A 14,593-nucleotide genomic window follows, 5' to 3' on the forward strand; every position below is an offset into this window, starting at 1 on the left:
AAAACTTAAGAATAATCCAATTACAACTTACAAAATTAAATTTAAAATTGTCGCGCAATAATATAAGGACTAATTAATCTACGATTGCCGATGACATATTCTTTTTGTTTTCGTATTCAATTCTTTTTTTTATTCTGTTGCTGGCGTGTTGGAAAAAATTCAATGTAGTCCGCTCGAATTCCATATCCGTGGCAGCGGTAGGGAATTTTTGATGGTATGCCTCTATAATAAAAAAAATTACAAATAAAAATAAAGCAATAAAATAAATATTACGCCTTAATGCTGTCATCACACTAAGTGCTCTTGCCGGTTTTTTCGTCTTCGTTCCTTTCCAGGAGTATATCTGAGCAACATCCGTAAAAACTTTTCGCGAAGCCATTTTAACAAATTTGTTCGAATAGGATGCTATTATCATTTGCAATTCAGCCACCTATAAAAATATATAGACAAATTATTGATATAATAATATAAATGAGAATTTACCAACACGTTAAATTTTGTTTCGGAAGATTGAATTTTGTCTTCAAAAGTAGCGAAATCTTGCGCTTCTGCAAAAGGTTTTTGTGGCAAAACTTTATTTATTTTTTTGTAGCATTATGTGAGGTCGATTTAACTTCTTCCAATACTCTCTTCAGAAGCTTTTGAGTTGTATGATGTTCTGAAATTATCGAAATTATCATATGCATATGTACAATAACTATATAAGTATATGTATATACCTTTTAACAAATCTTCTATGTACCTTCTTATCCAGACTATCCAGTTTGCTACTTAAGTCGGCAAAATCTACGATTTAATTAAAATGTTAGAACCACTTCAAAAAAACAATATTGTATTAACTACTTACTTGATTTAGTGGTTTGCTCACATCCAATCGATATAAACGAGCTATTGAAATCCATCTAATTGTCAATAAGAGGAATAAATACTTTTTTGTGATATTTCTTCCGCTAAATGCTGATAGACGCAACTTGAAAAATGTAAAGCAGAGCAATATCTTATATTAAAGTTTGATGATTTTATTGGTGTAATAAAGAAGTCATTCAAATTGATAACTTCCACGGATGAAATTTTTGATACACCATTTTCCTGTGAAAAATTTATGACTTTAAAAATCTTATTTTTTATGTTGTAAAAATTATCTGGCATTTTTTAGGATAAATAAAATGAATTTGTATTTATTGATTTCATTGGCTGATTTTGCTTTACATTTGCAACCTCAAAATTATCATTACTGAACAAACTTTCCTCAACTAAACGATTATAAATTTGGGCAGCAATATGAGTTTTACTATTACATTTACGTTTAAGCTTGGACAAAAATTTCTCGAACTTAAATGCGCTAATAGATTATAATCATCCATAATTTAATGCATCAGAATGTAAATAAGTAAGACAGTGGAAGTTAAAAGTTAAGAATAAATCGTCATAAAGTCTAGAAATGTTTTTGACGAATTCACTTAAAAGAATTTTCGCACACTCATTATTTTCGATGCAAGAGGTTTCAAAACAATTCCGGTATATAATAGAAACTGCCTTAGTTCTGTAGCCTTAAACCTCTCAATTTCTTGTAGGGTACGTGGATGTCGAGCAAATTCTTTGGGAACCTGAATACTTAAAAAGAGTATTTTAGAATTTAATGAATTAATTTGGGCTGGTTTTAAAGAATACAATCTATTTTTGTGCCTAATCCAGCCAAGAAGTAAGGTTTTCATGACACCTAAACACGCCACATGCATATAGTCATATGGAAATGACTTCACAATGTCGATTGGTAACTTTTCAATAGCTATTTGGTCCAATATTTTATGATGATTTACATTACTTCGTGAGCGAAAATCTGCATCTGTTCTATTAGGATAGATTTCACTACGGAAAATTATCCGATGTCCAACAGATTCGCCTTTTTGAGTGCATTTTATGCAACAAAAAAGCCAGTGTGTCCTTTAACACCCAATACATAGGATCTTGCTGGGCCATCACACATAAAATACCGGCAATAAATTGAAAAATGTTTACCATTGAAGTTTAAACCATGTTCTAATAAGTACAACAACTCATCCACAAATCGTTGCAAGAAGATGTTCGGGCAGAGTGCCTTACTATTTCCGCAATATGCTCCCACAACCATGACAACTGGTTCCCCATTTACATTTATTAAAATAGGCCAAGCTTGCAAATTAGAACTTTTTGCGAGTGGAAGGCCATCAATATTAATGTTGAGGTGAATTTCGGTGGAATCAAATGATTTCCTCAATAAAAAATCTGTCAGGGAGTATTCTATGCCGTAGTGATTATACTCTCCTGTTCCCATTTTCTCTATGGGTGAAATCTTAGGAGTACACATTAAAGTTCGTGCATCCTTTGTAATATCTCTAATATATTTTTGTAGAATTTCTAACATACTACTAGTTGCAACGGTGGAAATATTAAATTTGACCGCCCACTCCGCTAGCTCTTTCCTAACTGAAGTGTTTGTCACGTTTACGTTGGATTCCTCATATACGGAATCTTCACTTTCTATATCACTAAACTCATATTCCACCCTATTGGAAGTAGAAGGACTTTCCTCCATAGCCGCATCTACACCTGGGATCTCCAGGCTTTTATTTTTCCCTACTCCATCACTATCTGTGAGCAAGTCAAATATCTGCCTCACTTCACTTTTTATTTTCTTTGTAGCATGCATTTTCTGTTCGAAATATCACAATTATAACGAATATTTATAATATTATACTTCCTTTCACTTTTATTCTTCAAAATTGCTGCACATCACGATTACGTTTTTTTAATTATGAATACTTTTTGACAGATGATTGATTGATTATTGAACGGAATGAAACGGCATGCCATATATTTGAGAAAATGATTTTTATCAAATTGTAAAACGATGAAAACAAATTTGAGAAAAAGCCTTTGAGAAACGTTTGAGAAAATGTTGTCTTTCAAATTGAATAAATGGTGAATTTCAAATTGAAAATTAATATTTTCTCCAACGTTTGAGAATTTCAATTCCAGTGTTTGTTGGATCGTTACACAATTTATGGTATGCATGTGTATATGCTTCTTGTTATAGTGAATAAGAGTGCAGAAGTAGAGCAGATGAGGGCGCGCCTCACGCCCTATATATAATCATATGTTAATGTATTGTTCACAGTCTTGATCGTTCCTTTTAAATCGAAACTTTCTATAACGAAGTTTTCTTTATTACGAAGCAATTATAAGACACTTTTGGTTCTACTTTGAAGGTAAAATAATCTTCATATAACAAATTTCCTTATAGCGAATATTTCCATACTTATAACGAAGCATTTTTTGCGACCGTAACTTCAAGATTAAAGAATTTTAAATCTCCATATAACGAATTTATTCAAATATTCTTTTGTGGAAAAAAGCATTGATCATAAAAGAAGTTGAAAAGGGAAAAGCTTTAAAAAAAGACATTGCTAAGAAATTTGGAATTCCTTCCTGTAGCTTATCTTCTTCTTCTTAATTGGCGTTGACACCGCTTACGCGATTATAGCCGAGTTAACAACAGCGCGCCAGTCGTTTCTTTTTTTCGCTACGTGGCGCCAATTGGATATTCCAAGCGAAGCCAGGTCCTTCTCCACTTGGTCCTTCCAACGGAGTGGAGGTCTTTCCCTTCCTCTGCTTCCCCCGGCGGGTACTGCGTCGAATACTTTCAGAGCTGGAGAGTTTTCGTCCATCCAGAAAACATGACCTAGCCAGCGTAGCCGCTGTCTTTTAATTCGCTGAACTATGTCAATGTTCTCGTACAGCTCATCGTTCCATCGAATGCGATATTCGCCGTGGCCAACGCGCAAAGGACCATAAATCTTTCGCAGAACCTTTCTCTCGAAAACTCGTAACATCGACTCGACATCAAGGAGATATCAATACCATCGGCATACGCCAGCAGCTGTACACTCTTATAGAAGATGGCACCTTCTCTATTTAGTTCTGAAGCTCGAACTATTTTCTCCAGAAGCAGGTTGAAGAAGTCGCACGATAGGAAGTCGCCTTGTCTGAAACGTCGTTTGGTATCGAACGGCTCGGAGAGGTCCTTTCCGATCCTGGCGGAGCTTTTCGTGTTGCTCAACGTCAGCTTACACAGCCGTATTAATTTTGCGGGGATATCAAATTCAGACATCGCGGCATAAAGGCAGCTCCTTTTCATGCTGTCGAAAGCAGTTTTGAAATCGACGAAGAGGTGGTGTGTGTCGATTCTCCTTTCACGGGTCTTTTCTAAGATTTGGCGCATGGTGAATATCTGGTCGGTTGTTGATTTGCCAGGTCTAAAGCCACACTGATAAGGTCCAATCAGTTTGTTGACGGTGGGCTTTAATCTTTCACACAATACGCTCGATAGAACCCTATCTGCGATGTTGAGGAGGCTTATCCCACGGTAGTTGGCACAGATTGTGGGGTTTCCTTTTTTATGGATTGGGCATAGCACACTTAAATTCCAATCGTTGGGCATGCATTCGTCCGACCATATTTTACAAAGAAGCTGATGCATGCTCCTTATCAGTTCTTCGCCGCCGTGTTTGAATAGATCGGCCGGCAGTCCGTCGGCCCCTGCCGCGTTGTTGTTCTTGAGGCGGACAATTGCTGTTCGAACTTCTTTATGGGCGGGTAATGGAACGTCTGCTCCATCGCCATCGATTGAGGAATCGGGTTCTCCTTCTCCTGGCGTTGTGCGTCCACTGCCATACAGCAGGCTGGAGAAATGTTCCCTCCATAATTTAAGTATGTTCTGGGCATCGGTGACTAGATCACCTTTGGGGGTTTTACAAGACTATGCTCCGGTCTTGAAACCTTCTGTAAGCCGCCGCATTTTTTCGTATTTTCGTACCCCTGTCGGCCAGCTTATCAAGCTTTTCCTACTCACGCATTTCGGCCCCTTTCTTTTTCTGTCTGCAAATGCGTCTCGCTTCCCTCTTCAACTCTCGGCATCTATCCCATCCCGCACTTGTTGTGGTCGATCGTAACGTTGCGAGGTAGGCAGTCTGTTTTCTCTCCGCTGCGACATGACACTCCTCGTCGTACCAGTTGTTCTTTTGCACTTTCTGAAAACCAATGGTTTCGGTTACAGCTGTACGTGAGGAGTTTGAAATGCCGTCCCACAGTTCCCATATACCGAGTTGTTGACGAGTGCTCTCAGAGAGCAGGAGTGCAAGCCGAGTAACTAATCGTTCGGCTGTCTGTTGTGATTGCAGCTTCTCAATGCCGAACCTTCCTTGTGTTTGTTGGCGTGCGTTTTTTGCTGCACAGAGGCGGGTGTGAATCTTGGTTGCAAAAAGATAGTGGTCCGAGTAGATGTTAGGACCTCAGAACGTACGCACGTCTAGAACACTGGAGACGTGTCTTCCGTCTATCACAACATGATCGATCTGCTTGGCTTTTCGATCCGGAGACAGCCAGGTTGCTTGATGTATCTTCTTGTGCTGGAATCTAGTACCACAGATAACCATATTTCGGGCCCCGGCGAAGTCGATCAGCCTCAACCCATTTAGGGATGTTTCGTCGTGGAGGCTGAATTTACCGACCGTAGTGCCAAATATACCTTCTTTGCCCACCTTGGCGTTAAAGTCGCCAAGCACGATTTTGACATCGTGGCGGGGGCAGCTCTCATAAGTGCGCTCCAAGCGCTCATAGAAGGCATCTTTGGTCACATCGTCCTTCTCTTCCGTCGGGGCGTGGGCGCAAATCAGCGATATGTTGAAGAACATCGCTTTGATGCGAATTGTGGCTAGACGTTCATTCACCGGAGTGAATGATAGTACTCGGCGACGGAGTCTCTCTCCCACGAATCCAGCACCAAACTTTCGCTCCTTTATATGGCCACTGTAGTAAATGTCACAAGGACCTACTCGTCTCTGTCCTTGTCCCCAAAGCCTGGGAGTTGTGAGCTGCTTGAGCCATGTGTAAAAGAATCATTTCTGGCCACTCCCAAGTGAATGGCGATCAGAGAACTGTCCTCACTTGCGTGAACTTCTACACATGGCTCCATCCTCCACAATCTACGATTTTAAAAATTTTGAATAAGCTTTTAACCAGTGTCACAGATAATGCATCCAGTATTGAACGCAAGAAGCTTCGAACTTGTATCTTTGAGGTTATTGACAAAGCAATGCTGAAATGGGTATACGCGCACGTAGTAGGAATATTCCTCTATCTGCACTAATACTGAGAGAAAAAGCATAATAATTCGCTGAAGCATTGGGTCACGGAGAATTTGAAGCACGTGTAGGTTGGCTTGAAAAATTTATAAATCGTCCCGGGATTGTTCAAAAAACATGGTGTGGTGAAAGTGCTACCGCCAACATCCAAACTCGAGATGAATGGGTAACGAAAGTCTTGCCAAAATTGTTAGAAACATTTATCGAAAACGACAATATGAATTTAATAAGAAAGCATGGATGACAAGCAAGATTTTCTTAAAATGGCTTTTGAAATTGGACGGAAAGTTTGCTTCTCAACAAAAAAATGTTTTGCTTTTTGTTGACAACTGCGCTACGTACCCTAGGGATGTAAAGGACCTATTGCAAAATATTGAAATTGCTTATTTCCCACGCAACAAGACTTCGTTACTTCAGCCAATGGATCAGAGTACAATTCGTAACATTAAAACGCATTTTGACAAATATTTTGTAAAAGTTGGCACCAAAGCGAACAACAGAATGCCTTAGCACGAAGAAAACTCTCTACCACTATCCCACTTCGTCTTTTTAGAGTCTTCATTTAAAATAGTTATTAATATTAATGCAACATTTAAAGCCTACTACAATGTTGACTGTGATGTCATTACCACAGACAACCCTTCCGACGAAGATATCATCGAAAGTATTCAAGAAAGTTTTGGAGCACAAGCTATCTCAGGTAAAGAAACAATTATAAAGAAAAGCCGTGGCTAATAATTTTCTGATGTACATTATTAATTCTCTTTTAACATATTTAGATAAATGCACATATGGACAACTTTATTCATCCGTTGAAGGTTTTCATACCTATTTGGAAATGTTAACCAGCGGCAAATACTGTGTTTATTTCTCTAAATGTATTAAAAAATTAAAATAACTGACTACTACAAATAAAAAATGTTAAAAAGAACAACATTTATTTCTTTTCTATATAGCGAATTTTCTTTATAGCGAAGTAAATATCCAGCCCCTTGGAATTCGTTATAGAGAGTTTCGACTGTATTGCATTGTTCTGTCCAATGCTTCAGGTATATTCGTTAGGTATTATGCACTCATCTCAAATTATGATTCAACCTTTTCTTATTCAGGTACAACTATCATTATAATTCAAATACACAAATACATGTGTATGTATGTTGTTTTGTATTTTAGAAGTTAAAAGATGTTCAAATGATTCTTACATGAATATTGAATACATGGTTATGTTTGAAAATATAATTTTTTTTTTATATGAATTGTTGTGTCTTTTAACATAAAACGATAGAAAGTAGCCAATGCCCGTTCCGAGGTTCCAAAGTACCTCATCACCAATTTTCAGCCAAATCGGTTCAGCCGTTTTTAAGTTATAAATATACAATAAAACGAAATCGAGGGTGATTTTTCAAAAAAGGCCGCACTTGGACTAAAGGAATACCCCTGCAAATTTTCACGTCTTTCCGTGCTGTGGTTTGGGTGCTATGCGCGGACATACCAAAATAGCGTTTAATTTTAATACTCTTGCAACCAGTTGCTACAAAGCATTATAGTTTTGTTCACCTAACCGTTGTACGTATCACCTAAAACTATTTGAGACAGATGTAGAGTTATATAGAAGCATAATAAGCATATCATGCCACTGTACCATAATAAGCATATCATACCATTGTAAACTGCAAAACTCGCTGACTAAACAATCTTTGCTAAGTAAACAAATTCCTTTATAAGTACACGCTGAAATATGAAACGCGCGCATGATCGCTGTCAAATCAAAGCTTGCCATTCTCCCTCTTAAACTTTTCTGTACAATTTAGTCTTAAGCTGATGAATGAAATAAACGGATGGGTGTTCAGTAAATTCTCGCGTTTTATTAAAAACATTTACAGCGTTGACCTTAGGCTACCTAGCCCGGTCATTTATTGAACTCATGTGTTGACAATACGCAAGTGGCTTAGTTGGTAGGATCAATAATTATTGATGCGATAAGCTGGACTATTCTGTTCTCTAATTTATTATCCGTAAAAGAACTCTCGCGAAACCTAAACGATAATCGGTTCAGGTCTAAAAAACAAAGTTCGACAGTGAACTGTGACTGTGAAAGTGATTGTGCTAAAACTTAAACAGAAGTTTAAGAATACGCTTTAGAATTTGTCAGGGTGATAAATCCATGAAGGTTGCTTTAACACAGGCGAAAAAGCTAAGTGTGCAAACAAAAATAATTAAGCGAAGCAAATCTAAATCAAATCAAACTAAGCTAACACAGAATTATAAATTAAGTGAAAAAACATTTAAATAAATAATTAATAAGTAAATAAAACCAACAAAGACACAATTAAAGCAATAGCATAAAAGAAGACACCATTTCATCCTCAACACAAGAAGTGATCCCAAACAAAGACAGAATTAAAACGCCAGCCTAATAGAAGACACCATTTAATCTTCAACTCGAGAAGTGCACCCAAACGAAGACACAACACCGAAATAAGCGAATACCCAAACTAATCAACCGTAAACCATAAATACACACAATGGTAGTTGCAGCACCAGTGCCGATCTCTCTCTCTCTCTCTGACTCGAATATGATTCAAGTCGAAAGGCAAATATCCGCCGTAGAGAGTTATCAAGGTGACCTGAGCACGTTATACACGTTTATAAGCCGTTTCGATTTCATCTTGGCCTTGTATCAAACAACGGACGAATTACAAAAACTCATCACCTTTGGACATATAGAACGGAACATCAGTGGCGACGTCATCCGGACCCTTGGAGTAACCAACCTCACTAGCTGGAACGAACTGAGAACACAGCTCATCCTTAACTACAAGCCATAGGTACAAAACCATCAACTACTGGAGGAATTCAGGAATACACAATACAATGGTAACATTCGCAAATTTTTAGAAAAAGCCGAAAAAGAAGGTAAATACTCACCAGTAAATTAGAATTAAAAAACGATACGTCATTTCATCATCATAACTATTTTGTACACTAGACTAATCCAAACAAGCATTGAAACTTTAAATTCAATTAGCCACTCACATTTATCTTAGAATTGTTAATTGTAATTTCCCAAACTTAAAATCACTCATAAATATCTTACAAGAAAAATGCCTCTACGAAACACCAACCCTAAATAAAGTTAATTTAAAACCAGTCTTAAATCAAAACAACTCTTAAAAGAATTTACATAACAGACAAATAAACAATCAAAGTAAACCAATTATTCCTTTCCTACCATCATATAACACAACTTATCAACCATATAACCAACCATTTATTTATTCCACCAATATCCGGAAATACCCCTATGCCTTTTCCCCAATTTGACCAGAATCGCTTGGGACCCAATTACGTAGGAGTACTGACTAATTTCCAACCAAGGGAAAATATGACAACTAATAACACGGTTAAGAGATAGCGACCATTAGATAGCGGACAGTCAAGAATGAGTATAGAAGAACTGAGATACCACCATGTCCGTCTGAGTACCCATACAACCAAGCTTACCCTTATTATCCATATTATCCTCAAGTTGACCCCCATTATTATCAAACTTACGACATTCCTAACCCATCATATGATACTCCAGAACAAGGACTTGATAACACAAACCAAACGGAAGAAAGAAAACCAGAACCAAATGACAACGAACCACATGACATGGAGCAAGCAGAAAATTTTCAGCGCCGGATCAAGCCAATACATAGTAATTAAAAACAAAAATAACAATCTAAGGTGCGTTATTGACACCGGTTCCACAATAAATATGTTGACCAAAAATATTTTCAAAACACCTATCCAAGAAACTAAACATTCACACTAGTAATGGCCCTTTAACAATAAATGAAACTACAACCCTGCCACCGAACAAATATTCCCCCATTGCCCTATACTAGAGGACCCGTCCACGCTTCACTATGGCTGAAAATACTACAACTACCATCTATGTATATGATTTCTATTAGTTGGATTATAACTATTAGTTAAGGAGATTTTGAATTTTTGTGAAGCAGCTTGTGTTAGTTTACAAAAAATGGATCATAATACATTTCGTGTGTCAATGAAGCATTGCTTTTTTTGTGAAAATACTGTTGTATTTTGGCTCATGGAAATCCACCGATGAAAAGATATTTGCTAAGCTTAAAGAGGCGAAAGCTCTGGGCAAAGTGTGTGCCTAGCAAGTTCATAATCCAACAAACACAACGAATAACTGATTCTGAGAAGTGTTTGAGTGCTCTTTAATCGTAATAAAACCGAATTTTTGCGTCGGTGTTTGACAATAGAAACATAGCTCCATCATTTCCCACTGAAGTCTAATCGACAGTTATTCTAGTGGACTGCACATGATGAACCGGTTCTCAGGCGTGGAAAGATGAAAAAGTCCGCTGGAAAGGTTATGACATCAGTTTTACTGAGCCAGTTATAATCTATTTCACTGCATATTTGGTTGCAGTTCTTTTCTACTATTCCAAATACTTAGCAATTGTATTATTTTTGAGGAAGAATATGTTTAAAATTGTACGCATATATTCAAATGATTCCTACAAACATGAATTTTGAACAAATGCTTATGATTTGAAATATAAATTTTGTATTTATGAGTTTGTCCTTACGCCGGTTCTAGGCTACCTCTCCACCAATTTTCAACCAAATCGGTTCAGCTGTTCTTGAGTTATAAATGGTGTAACTAACACAACTTTCTTTTATTTAATATATAATAAAACAGGAAAATAGTGTTTTACAGTTCATACTTAGGTTATGCTTAGGCACTGAAAATGGGAGGCTTAAGCAATGCTTAAATAACAGCTGATTTTTGTTTTGAATTTGCTTTGAATTTTCAGCGACATCTTTCGTAGCATAGGGCAAGTGTCCGTTCGTTTGCACTCAATAATAGCTTATACTTTTCTTTCAGTTCCCATAGGTGCTCCGACTCGCTAGTGATGAAATTTGGGGTTCTTTTGTTGTTTTCATCAATTTTTGATATAATTTTCCTCGCAAATTTATGTATTGTCTGTTATAATTTAAATATTTCAAACATATTTTTATGAATGACATTTGTAAAACATATGTTGCCCATAACGTTGCCATATATCATAATAAAATTTTATAAAAATTAAGCATTGACTGTGAAACGCAAACGACTACGCAGTTTGCAACAATACTTAGCTAAGATTTTATTTAGGCACAACTTAAGTATGGACTGTGAAACCGGGCATTAGCCATACAAAATTCTATACCTAAATGCAACTAAATGAAATTTTTTTTTGCATTTAGGAAATACATGCAGAAATCAACTCTGCGATTTCCTAAATTCCTCAGAAATCTCCCAAATTCGAGGAAGATTTACTGGAAAAGAGTGGCAGCATTGCTTATTTGTCTGACCATACATATGTACATAACTTTATTTATTTCACGGATTGTATGTGATTTTTTCTTAAATTTAGAATATTGGAAGTCATAGATTCGTATAACTTTACCACAAATAATATAAACTTCAAACAACGCATTTTCATTTAATGTTTTTAGCAAGTGGCAGCTTTCGTTATGACAGCCTAAATCCATGAAAATTTAGAAAGAAATGTAGCGCCATCTACTGTAACATACCGCACTTACTCAATACCGCTGTTAGCGCCACCAACTGGTGGATAGCTCTTTGCTAATAATAAACAAATAATTTGCAATAAATAAATAATGCGACTATAAGGAGAGTTATAAACTATCCTATCTTTCAAGTTGGACCAAACTGCACACAGTGTTAAAAATTTCATTAAAATCGGTTCAGTAGTTTAGGAGTCCATCGAAAACAAACAACGTGACACGTGATTTTTATATATTAACCCCGGCAAAATAAGAGCCATAGTACAATACCCACTGCCAAGTAAAACTAAAGAAATTAAAGCTTTCTTAGGACTCACAGGTTACTACAGAAAATTCATACCCAACTTTGCCGACATAGCTAAACCCATGACGAGATGTTTGAAAAAAGGAGCCAAAATAGACTCCAAACAAAAGGATTACATAGAAGCATTCGAAAATTCGTATTAACTACAGACGCAAGCAACGTAGCCTTAGGAGCTGTTCTCTCACAAGATGGAGAGTTACATATGTACATCAGTAGAACTCTAAATGAACACGAAGTAAATTACAGTGCCATAGAAAAAGATTTATTAGTTATAATCTGGGCAACTAAAACTTTTCGACATTATTAATTAGGACGACATTTTGAAATAGCATCCGAACACCAACCATTGTGTTGGTTGCACAAATGAAAAGAACCCAACTCTAAACTAATAAGGTGGAAAATAAGGCTTTCAGAATATGACTTTGATATAAAATATATTAAAGGAAATGAAACTATGTCGCCGATGCCGTATCTAGAGTGAAAATAGAACAAGCATTTTTTGGAGAATCCACACAACATAGCGCAGAAGAAGATAGTAGTAATCTAATAAGTTTGTCCGAGAAACTCATAAATTGTTATAAGCGACAAGTCATATTTTCTAAAGGCCCCATGAACATACAACATGAGAATTATTTCAAAAAACAGATCATACACATTTCTTATAAAGACATGAATAGAGAATTAGCCAAACAATATCTACTTGACCATTTTTGTTCCAAAACCAGCGCCCTATACATAAATAGTGATGCAACTTTCGAAATAATTCAAGGTGCATATAGATAAACTATGAATCTGAAATATACTAAAATTATCCGAAGCCTTGTTTTATTAAAAAATATATCTACCTATGCAAAATTTAAAGAATTAGTACTAACTATTCACAAAAAATTTCTACACCCAGGAATACAAAAAACTACAAAACTTTTCGGCGAAACATATTATTTTCCGAACAGCCAGCTTCTTATCCAAAATATAATTAACGAATGTCAAATATGTAACTTAGCATGCCCATGAAAATCACACCCGAACCCGAACACTGCTGCGATAAATTCGTAATAGACATTTATTCTTCCCAAGGCAATCACTACTTAAGCTGTATAGACATTAAAGGGCTGCATGAATACACAAAAAACAAACTTTGAGTCACTGTCCAAAAATTTCAACTTGCACTCACTCACACAACGTAAAAATGAATTCTGATGTTTGGGTAAAATAAGGACCGAGTCTCATTAGTGAGAACAACAACGAGTTCGCTCAACTCATAGCACTCTCACAAGTAACGATCCACTCTCTGCAGAATTGGTCTACCAAAGCATTTCATTGTGTTGGTGTGAATTAATTCTGTGCAAGAAGGATTATGGCTGAGTGAATGATGTTCGTGTGAATTAACAACTGTTAATTCGAGTTATTCTAGTTGCACGACTAGAAAGAAGTATGTAAATACGCATAGATAATTACATACGAATGTGGATAAAAAAAATGTTTCTAATATTCAATTTTATTGCAGTTTTTCATGAAGTTTATTTAGGGATTAATAGATTTAACAAAATATTTTAAAAAATAAAAATATTTTAGAACTAAAACCTGTCCTTTGGAACAATTGAAAAAAACTCTTTTTAAATCACAAAATACATACAACTTTTAGTTTCAAAGTATCACATTTTTATTAGTTACATTCGCGTTCATTTCCAGTCCAATTAACTCATGTGTAAATATAGCTATGTATTATGCTGATAAACTGTCGATAAATCGTAAAAAAACACATTAGGGAAAACCAAAAAACATACGTACGTGCGACGTACGAGTATCAATATCAAAAAATAAAGAATTTTTGAAGCGAACAAAATAATTTTACAATTTTCAAAATGGCAGTGAATAATTTTACTGTAGCCGATACAGCTACACAAACCGCAAATTTAATAACTGAGCTCAGTTGAGTAACAGTTGAGTAAGAGCCTTATCACACGAAGCAACTTTTGTTGCGGCAACTCTTGGTTTATAGGCCAAGGGGCGACGAGGAGAGGAGAATCGCGCCGAGTTTCCCGTGTTCAGCAACTCGCTTTGTGTTCTTATTCGTAACAGTTCGCTGCGACGTTTTTCGGCATTCGTGTTCTTTCTTTCGTAGTACATAGTTGCATTTGCGTATATTTTTTTGAAATTAATATTTTGAATATATTTAAAAAATTTAATTTCATCTTTTGGTAAGTAATTTGCAAATATGTATACAAATATACATAATATAATATAAATATTTTAAAAAATGGAGTATGACGAAAAAATCGAATTAATTAAAGATATAGTGAAATGTATGGAGGAAGCCATACTTATTGATTCAGACGATAGTAAAAAGGGTGATATATCTTTGTTTTAATAAATAAAATGTATTTCTTAATTGACAGAGCTAATTAATATATGTGATAGAGTGGCCCAAATACCTATAAGGAAAAAGAAACGACAATGGGTTAAAGTGAAGAGTAGACAATGGGTTAAGTAAAGTGAAAGGGAATGAGAA

General features: G+C 36.0%; 1 protein-coding gene across 13 annotated transcripts in view; it reads left to right on the top strand.

Annotated features, from left to right (window-relative positions):
• Positions 1-14,593, top strand: part of LOC126765668 (uncharacterized) — a 528,704-nt gene that overhangs the window by 36,246 nt on the left and 477,865 nt on the right. For 5 of the 13 annotated variants that reach the window (XM_050483264.1, XM_050483266.1, XM_050483261.1 and 2 more), the window contains exons 11-12: positions 6,817-6,882; positions 6,962-7,260. The exons of 3 other annotated variants lie outside the window; for them this stretch is intronic. In XM_050483264.1, coding sequence (XP_050339221.1) covers positions 6,817-6,882; positions 6,962-7,080 — 185 coding nt within the window. In that variant the 3' untranslated portion in view covers positions 7,081-7,260. Of the gene's footprint in view, positions 1-6,816; positions 6,883-6,961; positions 7,262-14,593 lie in introns of those variants that run through there. 5 more of the 13 variants (XM_050483273.1, XM_050483275.1, XM_050483276.1 and 2 more) reach the window with 3 other exon arrangements.

Source organism: Bactrocera neohumeralis, unplaced genomic scaffold (assembly GCF_024586455.1).
Source record: "Bactrocera neohumeralis isolate Rockhampton unplaced genomic scaffold, APGP_CSIRO_Bneo_wtdbg2-racon-allhic-juicebox.fasta_v2 cluster11, whole genome shotgun sequence".
Lineage (NCBI taxonomy): Eukaryota > Metazoa > Arthropoda > Insecta > Diptera > Tephritidae > Bactrocera > Bactrocera neohumeralis.